This window comes from Gymnoscopelus microlampas (genome assembly GCF_963454915.1).
Source record: "Gymnoscopelus microlampas genome assembly, chromosome: 11".
Taxonomy (NCBI): Eukaryota; Metazoa; Chordata; class Actinopteri; order Myctophiformes; family Myctophidae; genus Gymnoscopelus; species Gymnoscopelus microlampas.
Genome location: NC_139948.1, coordinates 35,915,816 through 35,930,181, shown reverse-complemented (window position 1 = coordinate 35,930,181; position 14,366 = coordinate 35,915,816). Strand labels below are relative to the sequence as shown.

The window sequence follows — 14,366 nt, the reverse complement described above, 5'->3', positions numbered from 1 at the left end:
ATTAACAAATCGTGTGTTGGTTCTTGGTTGACTTTGGAACTCATAAACACTTTATTGCCACAATGTAGGTTCTGGTTTTGTTGCCAGTGTAAAACACTGGTTCTCAATGTGTGGTCCAGGGACCCCCAGGGTCATTGAGGAGTTATGGGTCAGTAACTATGAGTCAGTGGTTCTCAATCTGTGGGTCGGTCCCCACATGATTTTGTGGGGGTCCCCAGATAACAGTGAAGTGACAATTTAAGGACAGCTTTCTGCTTGGTGTGGACAGCCCAGTCCTTAACATTGAGGATTTTACAGTTTAGAGATAAATTAGAGATTTCTTTAAAAGAAAGAAAGATGGTGATCTGTGGCCTAATATAATGCAAATCAAACTGAGGTGACTCCCTTGAAAGTTTGAGAATCACTGACATAGGCCAAAAACACATAGGACACTTTATCAAAAATGTATGAAAATATCTTTCCATGACAGTGAGAGTGGTATTCTGGTTACTTCTAATATTGTTGACATTGACATGTTATGCTGTACAAGTGGGCTTATATGAGAATGTGGCCTGAACCAAATAATTTGAACTTCAACATATATATATATATTAAGTTAATTTCTCCTTTGATCAACTGAAAGATGCTTTTTGCAGCATCACATGCACGGGAAGGGATGAGATGGCTTCATCTCATCATCTGCATCCATCTAGCACTTTACCCACAATGCAGCGCACTACCAGCGTTGCCAGATTTAGTGAGAGAAACAAGCAACCAGGTCTATGAAAACAACCAGCCATGTCTATGAAAACAAGCCCAAAGAAGTGAAGCGACTATTATAGGCCACATGAGCCCTTTTAAAAATGATATACATTGGCTTACAAGCTCGTAGATTGTGAGCTTGTAGATTGGCTATTTTCGAAAAAATCTTGAAGAAAATGTGAAAAATGTGGAATATTTTTTAAACATTTTAACAACACAAATCTTGTATGGGGTGGGGGTCCCTGGCATAACATATTTTCAGATGTGAGGCCCGGGTCTGCAGACATGAAAATGTTTTTAGAATCACTGGGTTAAACAACATTACACCGTATGACAGCAAGGTCCAAAATAAACAACTACACTTTAGAAACAAGCCCAAAAAAACCTTCTACAACCAATATTTTCAAGCAACAAGAAAAACAAGCCCAAAGTCGCTTATAACAACAAGTGGACATGGCAACCCTGAGCACTACTTCAGACGTTCCCATTGTGTCCACCAATCAGGACGCGTAAAAAAAAACATCCGTCCAATCAGAGAGAAACAACACGGAACCGCTCCACACAGTTGCGCATGCGCCTGGAAACCAGGAAACTAATGGTAATGAACTTCAACTGAGTGATGAGCCATTTATCCGCTAAACAACAACTCGCCTAAAGTGACATTTGGTGTCAGTTACTCGTATTTGTTGCAGGTATTGAAGGATTATTGTTAAGGCATACATACAACGGTTTATTGCTTTCGCAGTGTAACGTTAACGTTGTCGTTTACATGGTTTTCGATGAAATGAATCGCTCCAGCTAATGTGGCTAACGTGTTGTAGCCCGACTGCAGCCGTCAAGAAGTCTCTTTAAAAAAATAATGATGTCAACATTTATTGGGTTGTTATTATTTATCCATCATCTCGATCTGTCCCGTCAGACTTTACTGTCTCTGGCCGTATTAACCCATTGAAACCAGGAATTTATAATGTGTCATTTAAGATTTTTTCTTTGGCTATTGAAAAATAGCAGATCTACAAGCTCAGAATAGAGCTGCTATTTTTTTTTTTTTTATCTTGAAAGTGTGAGAAGAACTGCTGATTTAGAATGCTGCTGCCCACATTAATTTTGTTGTGGCTTTCATTTCATCGACAGGTGCTCGGGGAATACTAGCATTACCCAGATCCATCCTGACCTCTGACCTGGCCGTCACCATGTTCAGTGTGTCCCTGCTGCTGCTGACTGTGGCATTCGTCTCCTCCGTGGAGGTCCAACGCCCCCGTGGTGTTCCCCTATCAAGTATGTTTAGATCGGTGACTCTCTTAACTTTTAACGTTAAGGACCCCCCCAGTTTGATATTATGCTTTAGACCACGGACCCTCTTTTTTTTATTACTCTGGGACCCCAATCTACACTGTTAAAATCCACTGTTAATTTAACTCTGAGAGAGCCAATGGAACCAAATGGAGACCTCCATTTGCTCTCTAACTATCAATCATTTAGTTGGGGACCCCTAGCTACAAGCAACTCTTAAATCCTATTTTTAATATGTAGAATCTAAAGTTGCAATACCAACCCTTGACAGCCCATACAACCAAACCAACATTGCAGCTGTACGGAAAGCTTGTATTATCCTCTTTGTATATGCAACGTTTTTGTTTCATAAAAATCCACCATAGATATGTCATGAGCTACTTTCTGGCAATACATTCCGTGGTGTGCAGGTGATTCTTTTTGTAAGTCTTCAAGTTTGGAAGCGCTCGTTGGAAATCACGCAACGGTCCTGCGTACCAGTTGTTTAGATACAGTATTGCACATAATGCTGGAGGGAACAGGACGTTGCGTTGTTGAAAACGAGGGCTTCCAAACTCCAACACTTGGAAAAATAATCACCTGCACGGAATTTATTGACAGAAAGCAGCTGATAACAGCTGATAAAAAATGCAGGATATGGTGCATTTTTATGAAACAAAAAAATTGCCAGATACAAAGAGGATAATCCAAGCTTTCCGTACAGCTGCAAGGTTGGTGAGTTTAACGTTGTGTAATACAATCAGATCTGACTTTTCTGTTGTTATGGGTTGGTATTGCAACTCTAGATTCCAGATATTAAAAATAGGATCCAAGAGTTGCTTGCGGCCGGCTAGAACCTTCAGAGAATCAATCATTTAGTTGGGGGACCCCCTGAAACGCTGTTTTCTGTCTTGTGGGATTAGAAAATCATTCTGTTAAACCTCTGAGATGTCTAATTGCCACTGACTGTTCCTTGTTGTTCCACCCAACAGAGAGGCAGTTCTACGAGGAGAACAAACCATTTACTTGCTTGGATGGCTCTCGCACCATTCCCTTTGATAGGGTCAATGACGATTACTGTGACTGCAAGGACGGATCCGATGAGCCAGGTATGTCTGTTGATGGCAATCCCTGCCTGGACATGATCAGTTAGTCAGCGTGTCGACTGCATGACACGCTGAGAACAAGCTTTTCCAGTCTGCATACAGTCTTCAGTACTAGTATTAAAGTAAATTGCCTAGGTGGGTTAAATGGTTTAATCCATAGGGCTGTCACCACATGTGGAGAAATAAGGGACGTTTATTTTAATCATCATTTTCTTTTAGGCACAGCTGCTTGTCCCAATGGCAGTTTCCACTGCACAAATGCAGGTTTCAGACCAGCCTTCATTCCTTCCTCCCGTATAAATGATGGAATCTGTGGTAAGAATATATCCCCAAAATGTAAAGCCTTTCTTCAAGCTTGTAGTGTATGTTTGGAGTAATGCATTCTCTCCCATCCCAGATTGCTGTGACACAACAGATGAATACAACAGTGGAGCATCATGCCAGAACACCTGCAGGTGAAAATGCTTTAGTGCACGTGTTCTCAACATGGGTTCCAGAGCCCCCCAGCAGTCTTTGAGAGGGTTCCAGGGGGTCCCCAGCTAAATGATTGATAGTTTAGTTATGAATTAAATAGATAGATAGATAAGCTTTATTGTCATTCAACAATACATGAAATGCATAATTGAACGAAATTTTGTTCCACTGGCTTACTAAATGGACCCTTATGGACCTGTAAGTCAGATAGTGTACGAATGAAAATAGTTCATAGTTGAATTGCACTTTCTTGTATTGATGTGTATTTTAACATTAGAATGTTGCAGTTACATGCAACAGGACTTGCGAAATGAAAGTGACTTTGATGTACAGTATATTTCACTAAGCTCGTATCTACCTGACATAGTATGTATGACTTGGGCTAAAGGCTGTTTGGTTTATGGTGGTGTGAAGGTTTCTATTTGTTAAAACGTAATTGTGTTTCTGTGATCGCCAGGGATATGGGCCGCAAGGAGCGAGAAGTCCTGCAGAAGAAGGCAGAAATAGCTAAAGAAGGCTTTCTGCTTAAGCAGCAACTGATACATGAAGCCAAGACGGGCCAGGAAGTAAAACAGGTGTGATGTGAATGACAAAATAATTTCTGGAGGTTGGTTTAAGGCTATATGTAGCCATTACCGATGAACAAGGGGAATTATAACATCATGTTGTGTTTTAACACCTAAAAGAATGCATAGTCCTCCCAGGATAATGCGGAGAAAAAGTCTTGGTTCCGCGGAGAACAATCCTGATTCTGCGGTGAACAATCCTTGATAGTTAATATTACGCCGACATTAAAAAACGACCTAAAATTACCAGTTTCCAAGCAAAAATAAATGTAGTTTTAATAATCAGGGAAAATCCTTAATGTAATAGATACAATTAATTGTAATTAGGGATGGATCAGAATATTCGAATAATCGTTTTTAAGGATAAAAATCAAATACAATTTTTTTGTAATACAAACATTTTTTTTTGCAAAGGCCATATTGTCATCCAAACCCTGACCATAGTAACTACATTTTAGAGGATACCTAGTATGGGTGTAATATGTATTCTCTTCTGCATTAGCATTGTCATTGTCAGGACACACATTATTCAGATTCAGTAGGACTATTTAAAATGAGGGACCGGTCTGTCAGTCAAAGTAGTCCCCCAGGGCCCTGTGAAGAAAAAGTCCTACGAGCTGTCCTCACCATGTACAAATCCTTGTAATATAATATTAAAGTATTAATAACTAATATAATTTGTCAGGTTTTACAGCTAGAGATTGAACCTCTCACCCAGATGCCAAATAAAAATCAAGGTTAATTGTTTGATGGAGACTTATTTACCTTTTTGTGGTATTCTAGTAAGCATGATGTTACATCAGTTCTCCTTATTGCATAGGCTTTAATTGAGATGATACATATACTTTCTTACTCAATTCGGATATGACTATATTTGGAGTTTATCTGTTGTATTTGTACACCTCAACAGAGCAAATTGTCAGAGCATCAGGCTAGCAAGAGAAATATCGAAGAAAAGGTGGAGGCTCTGAGAACTGTGAAGGAGACTGCAGAGCAGCCGGAGAAAGAAGCTAAAGATCGCCATCTGAAGGCTTGGGAAGGTAATGCATCTGAAAGGGTTCCTCGACATCAAGTGAGAGGAGTCTTTTGTGTTTGTTTACGAGCCTAATAATTAATTGAATGCTGGAAGTTCACTCCTGGTACAAATGAACATACTGTGACACATCAGTAGCCAGACAACTATTCCACAATCTTCGAATGCTATATAGAGCCTGGAACTACACCCCCCGAAAGCCGAGAAAGGAAGCTGTCGTCTGTTGGTCGTTTCCCTTCATGAAAATGCATAATACAATGTATTTTTGTTGTTATTAATATGTTTATTAGAAGTTAGGCACAAAATCAGTTTAAGTTCACTTCTGCATGACTGCATATATTAAGCATATTCAGGTAAACATGGAATGATAACTTCCCATCATCAACACAAGATCGTTTGCCTTGCCTACTTCCATAAATGTTTTCACTTTTTTTTAACATACAACACACAAGAAAAATGTCAATAAAGTAAAATGGAGAAAATAAAAATGTAAAATAAAGAATATGAACGTAAAAAAACGATAAATAGAAAGAGATAAATAGAAGAGGAAGTAGGAAGATTTATTTAGAAGATTTACTGACCTCCCGGCATGTGCACTTAACCCTCTCCAAATGATCCAGAATGCCACAGCACGCTTCAACCAGCCAAAATGTTCACATGTCTCCCCCCCCCCCCTCTCCGCTCCCCTGATCACTCACACTGATGTTGGCCTACAAAGCAACCAAAGGTATGCCACCTCCATATCTTTAAAGCCCGATCCAACCCTACAACCCCTCCCGCTCTCTCAGATCAGCTAACACAGGGAAGCTGTCAGAACCTTGGCTAAAACATCCGGGACAACGCTCCACACGTCCCAGACTCTTCTCCCTTCTGGCCCCCAAACTGTGGAATGAACTCCCCATTCCAATTAGAACTGCAGACTCACTCCCAATCTCCCGCCAAAATCTGAAGACTCACCTCTTCAGACTCCACTTCAGCCCGTAGGACTTGCCGTAGCACTCGCCCTAGCCTTGACGGCCTTGCAGGCTTATGCAAAGGCTGAAATGTAACTCTAGTTAGCATGTTATGTAGACAGATGCGCTTCGCGCTTGTAGATCTGCTATTTATTTTTTAAATCGTGACAATTTGTGCAAATGTTTTAATATATTTTTTTTTAAAGCGAACATTTTAACTCAAATCGTTGCTTCTGGGGATTCTTCAAATGTCTTCTAAATCGTAACAGTAAAAAAACAAAAAAAAAGTTAAGCTGATTCTTTTTAAGCTTTTTCCATGTCAAGGACCCCCAAAATGATATGTATATGTCCGCGGACCCCCATCTCAAAACATTCAGTTCCAGGGACCCCCAGAAGCAAAGATTTGAGTTAAAAATGTATATATATATATATACAAAGATTTGCACAAATTTTCACGATTTTATCTGCTATTTTTGAATAGCCAAAGAAATCTTAAAGTGATGCGATCCGGAATTGAATGGGTTAGTGAAGCAATGAATAACAGTTGTCATTCTGTTTCAGATCAAAAAGCGCTCATTCAGAAGGAGAAGGACAAGGCTAAGATGGCCGAGGCTTTTCTGGAACTGGATGATGATGCAGATGGCTTGTGAGTATTTGTTTTCTCTGTAGAACTATTTGTACCGTTGGTCAAACTTACTATGGTGACCTTTTTACTGTCATTACTGTTATATTCACCCAATCACACATACATTCGCACACCGACGGCGAAGGAACCCGGGCAAGGCACCAACCTGCTCATCGGGAGCAGTTAGGGGTTAAGGGTCTTGCCTGACACGTAGCCAGAAGGAGCTAGGAATTTAACCTGGAAGTTCAATTCAAAGTGTGTAGTTAATTGACTAAATGATCTTCTGCATCTCTAACAACACTGCTTCACAAGAACAATGGGCCCGATTCACTAAGCTGGTCGTAAATATCAGTGTAAATAACGTGTAAATAAAGTGACTAAAGGAGGGAGTATTTTCTCCAAGAAAAAAAACGACTTGCAATTCACAAAGGGGTGTGTAAATCCCTGTTATGTGCGGATCACAGTTGTTCCTCATTTTTACCTGAAGGTCAGAGGTGCGTTCATATGGAAGATCCTTTGCATTGCTCCATGCCCCCATTTAAGACCATAAAGCTGTTTACACTCAAAATATCGGTGTAAACAGCTTAGTGAATCGGGCCCAATGTCTTAACTAAAAGTTCTGTACCTGCATAGATAAAGTGTACAAGTTTCACTTTCTCTTCATCACTTTCACTTGTATTTCCTTGTCAGTGCATTGTACGGTATGTCTAGTTGATAATCTATGCTTCTAAACATTAATTTTATTTAAAGGGCAAGACCACTTTGGTAGAGGTTTGGGTTGTGTAGTTACCTTGCCATGATGTAACAACAAAGGTGGGCAATGAATAAAAAATAATTTCTCCATTGACTAGAAATTGATAATTCAAAATATGCTCCTCATTGACTTACATTGTCCACTCTGCTGTGGGCTTTTTTGAGCCCGTAAACGAATGTAAACAAAGCTGATTCTGACAGTATAGAACATCACCAAACCCAGTACTGTTTTTTTTTTTAAATAAAAATGACAACTTCCTGTTGATTTTACTATTTGAAGATCCAGATCCGCGGGGTCCAGGCTAGGTTTTCTTCCTCATAGCAAAATCAACAGGAAGATGATGTTTTTATGAAAAAAATTAAACAGTTCTGGGTTTGGTGATGTTCTATATTGTCAGAATCAGCTTTGTTTGAGTTTATTTACAGGCCTCTTTACTGTACAACGTAAGTCAATGAGGAGCATATTTTACCCACCTTTGTTGTTAGATCATGGCAAGGTAACTACACAACCCAAACCTCTACCAAAGTGGTCTTGCCCTTTAACTGAACTTCTTACACCAACATTGTTCTTGTGAAGCAGTTTGTAGGTTACGTTTTTAAAGATCGCTGTTTACATTTGCCGGTGAGGCAGTGAAAGTCTGTGGCCTGTACAGTATGCTTGTCTCTAGATGGACATTTATAAATCGGATCCTTGACCAATAACAAGAACCTGTACAGACTGATTAGCAATGATTTAAGTTTGTCATTGACAAAATGTGCATACATATGACCATATATTTGTACATACTGTATCTGTTAAAAGGATCAAGCACAAAAAAGTTCCAGAGCTTATTTCCATTATGTGATTCAGTGAGTCATGATGTACTTTGTATCCATTTCAGTGTCTCTGTGGCTGAGCTTCTCTCCCACATTGAGCTTGACCCAGATTCGGATGGGGCCTTGACAGAGACAGAGGTGCAGGTAGGATGTCTTGTCAGTCCTTGTACCCAGTTAATGCAGAGATGTGATTCTATTGCGGCAAGTAAATATTCCTGCAGCCTTTGGCAGTTTAGTTTTTTCTTTTTTTAAAAACTATTTTAACAGAAGTTTTTGGTAGCTTAATAAAACAACACGTGTTGCTGCTGTGTGTCTTGTGTTTAATCAGGGATTGCTGGGGGGATCAGACAAAGTGGACACGGTGGGATTTGAGACTGTGTGGAGCAGCATCAAAGAAAAATACATATCAGAGGTAAGAAGAATCTAAGACTCGTCTCTTGGGTGCTCCCTGCATGCGATGGGGCCAGCCTTAAATCTATCCATCTATCTATCAATCTTTGACAGACCCAGGCAGACAGCCCTGTGCCGGTAGAGCCCCCCCAGGAGGAGGCGAGTCAGCCGGTCCCCGACAGCGACTACCCCGAGGACGACATCCCAGAGGAGGAGGACGATGACGACGAGGAAGATGATGAGGAGGACCAAGAAGAGGATGATGACAAGGCAAGCTTCTCCTCCGCCTCAGCTTGCATGGCGACAGAACGATGGTCCGTCTTAGTGACTAACATCTGTGTTTTGATGTTTAGAGTCCTCCTCCGGTGCGCAGTCAAGAGAAGAAAGAGGATGATGACGAGGCTATGCCACCCTATGATGAAAATACACAGAAGCTAATCGATGGTAAGTAGATAAATGTATATAGACCTTAAACAAAGCTGAAGGTAATGACATTAATTGTGGTTGTGTTTATATTATGTATTATTGTGAGTCACCGTGGACAACTTCTGTAAAGTTTGCTTAAAACACCTAAATGAAACACCTACAATTAACATTATATCCCTCAATGTTTCCGTCTTTATTGTGGCGTAGTATTGTTTCTTTAATGAAATCCATCTCATTCTCAGCCGCTCAGAAAGCAAGGGATGAATTTGACGAGGCTGAGAGAGGTCTCAGAGAAGAAGATGATCAGATCAAGTAAGTCCTCGATGTGAATGGACTTCTTTTTCCACAAAAGTTTTCAGGGAGTTTGTTCTTACATAACAAGCTAGCTTTGACCACTGCATTGGGTAGAAGATGATGGGAATGCAATAATGCCCATAATTACAGTTATTGATTGGGTACTGTAAATTAAAAAGCAATTTGATGCATTTTTTTGTCTGTGTAAGAACTATCTGATTTCTGTTCTAATTCTTATCTAATTTAACCCTTTTGATTGATTTGCAGGAGCCTTGAGAAGGAGATCTCTTTTGACTTTGGGCCCAGTGCTGAGTTTGCCTACCTCTATAGCCAGTGTTACGAGTTATCTACCAGCGAGTATGTGCACACTGAAGTCAAACAAACCCTGCATGTTTGTCTATGTATGAATTATCAGTGCTGAGAATAAACTCTCTGTCATTCTCAGGTACATCTACAGGCTTTGTCCATTCAACCGTGTGTCCCAGAAACCCAAGTATGGCGGATCAGAGACCAACCTCGGGTGAGGTCAATATTACAGTGTCCCTACGTTTTTCTATAGCAAATTTGAGTTCTTACTTTACTCAACAATCTCCCTTCATTCTTTCTCTCTAGATCCTGGGGAACTTGGTCGGGGCCTGAAGGTGACATCTACTCTCTAATGAAGTATGATCATGGAACAGGCTGCTGGCAAGGTCCTAACAGATCCACCACCGTGAGTCTGTTTTTCAGCCCCGCCATTGGATTATCGCTTTTAAAGCACATTTACGGTAGTTTAACTCAAAACCGGGAAAATCCGTGTCATTTTAGATTTCTTTGGCTATTCAAAAATAGCAGATATACTATGAGCTTGTATATCTGCTTGTATATGAGCTTGTATATCTGCTATCTTTTAATAGTACACATTTTAATAGTACACATTAACATACTGTGACACATCAGTTGCACCACACATTTGACGCCATCTATCTAGTCTCGCGTAGCCAGACAACTATTCCACAATCTCCGAATGCTATATATATCTATGGAGTCCGGAACTACACCTCCCGAAAGCCGAGAAAGGAAGCTGTCATCTGTAGTGTTCATCTGTTATTTTAAAATATCATCTTTTCTTTTTCATTAATATGCTTATTAGACAGTTAGTCACATCTGCATGACTGCACATATTTAGGTAAACATGGAATGACAACTTGCCATCATCAACACAAGATCGTTTGCCTTGCCTACTTCTATAAATGTTTTCACTTTTTTTTTAACATACAACACATAAAAAACAGACATCAGAAAGTAAAATAAAATGGAAAAGAACATGGCACAGAATCTTGCTTTTGAAAATAAAGAATATGAAAGTAAAAAACAGATAGAAGGAGACAAATAGAAGAGGAAGTATAAAAGGAAAGGTAGAATGGAGAGAAGAATTTTAAAGCAAAAACCTTACTCAAATCTTTGCATCTGGGGGTCCCTGGAACAAAATATTTTGAGATGGGGGTCAGCAGCCAAATACATTTTGGGGGTCCTTGACATGAAAAAGTTTGAAACCACTGAAATGGCAACATATGTTTTTCAGAAAACTGTTAGGGTTTAGAAGCCATTTTGGAATCAGGCTCAGGTCTTAACGGGTTAATGTCATATGCGTTTCAGGTTAAGTTAACGTGTGGAAAGGAGACCGTAGTGGTGTCCACCTCAGAGCCCAGTCGCTGTGAATACCTGATGGAGTTCATCACTCCTGCTGTGTGCCACGCGCCTGAAAGCCTGGATACCCTTCACGGCCACGAGGAGCTCTAGCTTCACTCTTAGCGTAAGTTCACATCGGTTCCTAAACAGCCATAATATGTGTAGGCAGTTTCACACTGACGACAGTAATGGTGAACGTTCCACCACAGATCAACTTCCGTTCTTTTTACTGGATACCAAACAAAAAAAGCCTTGTTTGTTAGACAGCCGTTAGCGTAGCTAGCTTGCAGTATTATCCGATTGTTATGGTAACAACAGAATACTGACAAACATTAAATTATAACTTACTTTTGACTGTCAAACAGACCTTACACACGGTTGTTAAAACTAAAATCTTTTCAAGTACAATTCTGTGTGGTCAACTGCCAACAGCATTTTCTACATAGCACTAATTGAAATGGTTGTGATAATTCTTGCACATATGCTGCGCTCTAGTTTTGAGCCAAACTGTGTCTGCCACATATCCAAATACGAAAGAGGGCTTGAAGCTGTTGTCTGATGCTCCAACATTTACTTGGAAAATTGTTCGTTTTGATCCCTGTCAGTTGGGGATCGAAACAGTCATCCACTAAATGAGTGTTGGAGAGTCAGACTAATTGAAATGTGCAAATATTGATGGTAAAGGCGTCCTCAAGTGTAGGTTCAGCATATAAGACCAGCAATAAAAGCGAAGAAAATTTTGCCAGTAGAAGAACAACAGAACAGAAAAAACAAGGTAATAGTACATTTGGTTGGAGTTAATTCTCTTTAAATTAACTATGTTAATACAAGCATTTAAGCAGTTATTACATGCTTAGTTCATTGTTGTGATGTCTTTCAGGTGGATTTGATTTGATTAAACTTTCCAGCACTTTGCCCTTTTGAAATCAAACCTTGGGGTGTATAGCTACGCAATTCTCTTCAGCAAAAAAATCATTCACATGTTCTCTCTTTCAGGGTGTTCTTAAGGGACCAGATCCATTTTCAACCTCCTGAAACTGATCTGCTGTAACAAGTTTCTGCACTCTCATCTCGATTAATGATGGAGCCAAAAGAGAAATTCCAATCTGTCTTTGTCTCTCTGGACTTCCGTTGTCTGTCTTGTACTTTTGTTTTGGGCTAGAATTTTGTCAAAAAACTGTCATTCCATTGTTTTCGAATAAAGTTCCTTTTTAACAGATTCTAAACTCTCTTCCTTTTTACTTTTTATCACTGCCACGTATGAATAGATGATAGTATGCTAGACTTGTGTCTTAGCCCATTAAGACAGGGAAAGCATCTGTGTCTTGTTAGATCTTAACCACTTTAACTATTATTTTATACTTTAGCTATTCAAAAATAGCATATATAAAAGCTTGCAGCGCGGCACGAAGAGCTTGTAGATCTGCTATCTTTGAAAATCTCTGCAAATCTTTGAATATATATATATATATATTAAAAAAGAAAATTATATATATATTTTTTAAAAGCAATTTTTTTTAAGTCAAATCTTTGCTTCTGGGGGTCCCTGGAACAAAATATTTTGAGATGGGGGTCCGCGGCCAAATGCCTAGAATGTTGGGGGTCCTTGACATGAAGATGTTTGAGAACCCACTGTTTTCAATCCTGTTCTATCACTGCTCTAAATCCTAAGATGTATTACTGCCACAGGCTTTGTGCCGTGCCGTAAAACCTCTCTCTCTCTATATATATATATATATATATATGTATATATATATATATATATGTGTATGTGTGTGCAGCTAAAATAAAAAAAATACACAGATGCTTACCCGCTTTTACTGGGTTGAAAAAGTTGGCTCTGAACATGGAAGTTGCTGCTTGTGGGAAAATCGTCTTTCATGGTGTGCTCACCGTTGAACTCTCCGAGTTCCTTTGGACTCGGATAAACCATCTGCAGTAACTGTGTTTTAGCTTACACTGCTTGGTCAGCTGGTCAGACAGGTATCCGAGAACCCTATGAATGAGAGCCTCAATGACAAACATCAGTGCAGCACTCCACCAGTCAGGTCTTTATGGTACAGTGGCCAGACGGAAGTCATACCTCACTAAAAGTCACCTGACAGCCTGCTGTGTGTTTTGACATACAGTACCTGAACGCCTCTCAAAACATATGAATCAAAATCCTCTGGTCTCATGAAACAAAAATGTAATTATTTGGCCACAATTCCCAGTGGTGTTTATGGAGAAAACCAGGCACTGAGCATCACCTCATTAATACCATCCCTACAGTCAAACTCAGTGGTGGCAGCATCATGCCATGGTATGTTTTTTCTGTGTGGAAAAGATGAATACTGAAGAGTGGAAAACCTTTTCCAGACTGCGCAGAATCTCAGGCTGGGACAAAGGGGATTACATTTCAACAAGACGACCCAAAGCATACTACCAAGGAAACATAGGAGTTGCTTCGGGAAAAATGAGTGGCCCAGCCAGAGTCTGGACCTGAACCCAATAGAGAGCTCTGGAGACACCCGAAAACGCCTGTGCACTGATGCGCCCTATCCAACCTGGCTAAGCTTGAATGATTCTGCCAAAAATGGGAGAAATGTCCATAAGAAAGGTGTGCTGAACTTTAGGATCATTCCCAAGAAGACTTGAGGCTGTCATTGCTGCATGTAAATTGAACATGTCAGTCTTTTATTGTTAGTACATTTACAAAACACTCCAAAAAACTATTTTTGGAGTGTTTTGTAACTGTTTTTGGAGTGTATAATTTTACATTATACACACACACACACACACACACACACACACACACACACACACACTCTGTACATATACAGAATATGTTCATTGACTAAGCTAGGGGTTCCCAAACCTTTTCAGCTTGAAACACAAAAGAAACATTTTGTGTCTTCTCAAACTTACAAAAATACAGTACATTTTTAATTAATCACTTAACCACCTATTTCAAAAAGCAGTGAAATAGGAGATCTACAAGCTCACGTGTTGTAACACGGCACATTTTGAGCTTATAGATTGCATTTGTGAGCTTATAGATTGGCTATTTTTGAAAATATCTGAAACTTTGTATTCTATTGTATTTTTATTTTATTTCTGAAAATCTTTTGAAAAGGTTTAGGGTAAAAAAGGAAACTGTAAAAAAAATCTGGATATTTATTCATGGCACATAAAAACGGGTCTGTGACAAAAAATGGGTCGCGGACCCGATGTTTGGGAAACACTGGATTAAGCAATAATGCAGGT

At 39.7% G+C, this 14,366-nt stretch overlaps 1 protein-coding gene across 3 annotated transcripts; it reads left to right on the top strand.

The window, feature by feature from the left end:
* Nucleotides 1-1,320: 1,320 nt before the first annotated feature.
* prkcsh (PRKCSH beta subunit of glucosidase II) lies at nt 1,321-12,340 on the top strand. Of its 3 annotated transcripts, none has more exons than XM_084071569.1 (18): nt 1,321-1,339; nt 1,876-2,019; nt 3,006-3,122; nt 3,339-3,434; nt 3,517-3,574; nt 4,051-4,168; nt 5,070-5,199; nt 6,707-6,791; nt 8,405-8,483; nt 8,668-8,751; nt 8,844-8,999; nt 9,083-9,173; nt 9,398-9,467; nt 9,717-9,806; nt 9,895-9,969; nt 10,062-10,161; nt 11,088-11,244; nt 12,117-12,340. In XM_084071569.1, exons 2-17 carry the CDS (start codon nt 1,935-1,937, stop codon nt 11,229-11,231), a joined length of 1,578 nt encoding a protein of 525 aa, XP_083927695.1. In that variant the 5' UTR covers nt 1,321-1,339; nt 1,876-1,934; the 3' UTR covers nt 11,232-11,244; nt 12,117-12,340. The 3 variants fall into 3 exon arrangements, with proteins under 3 accessions (XP_083927695.1, XP_083927693.1, XP_083927694.1); XM_084071567.1 differs by having other exon boundaries at nt 1,321-1,433; XM_084071568.1 differs by lacking the exon at nt 12,117-12,340 and adding an exon at nt 11,821-12,097 and having other exon boundaries at nt 1,321-1,433.
* Nucleotides 12,341-14,366: the final 2,026 nt, after the last annotated feature.

Excerpts from the sequence above, each read along its gene's own strand:
- prkcsh (XM_084071569.1), top strand. The coding sequence starts at position 1,935 with ATGTTCAGTGTGTCCCTGCTGCTGCTGACTGTGGCATTCGTCTCCTCC. Across the intron at positions 3,575-4,050 it reads TCATGCCAGAACACCTGCAG|GGATATGGGCCGCAAGGAGC; the intron begins GTGAAAATGCTT and ends TGTGATCGCCAG. Across the intron at positions 6,792-8,404 it reads GATGATGATGCAGATGGCTT|TGTCTCTGTGGCTGAGCTTC; the intron begins GTGAGTATTTGT and ends TATCCATTTCAG.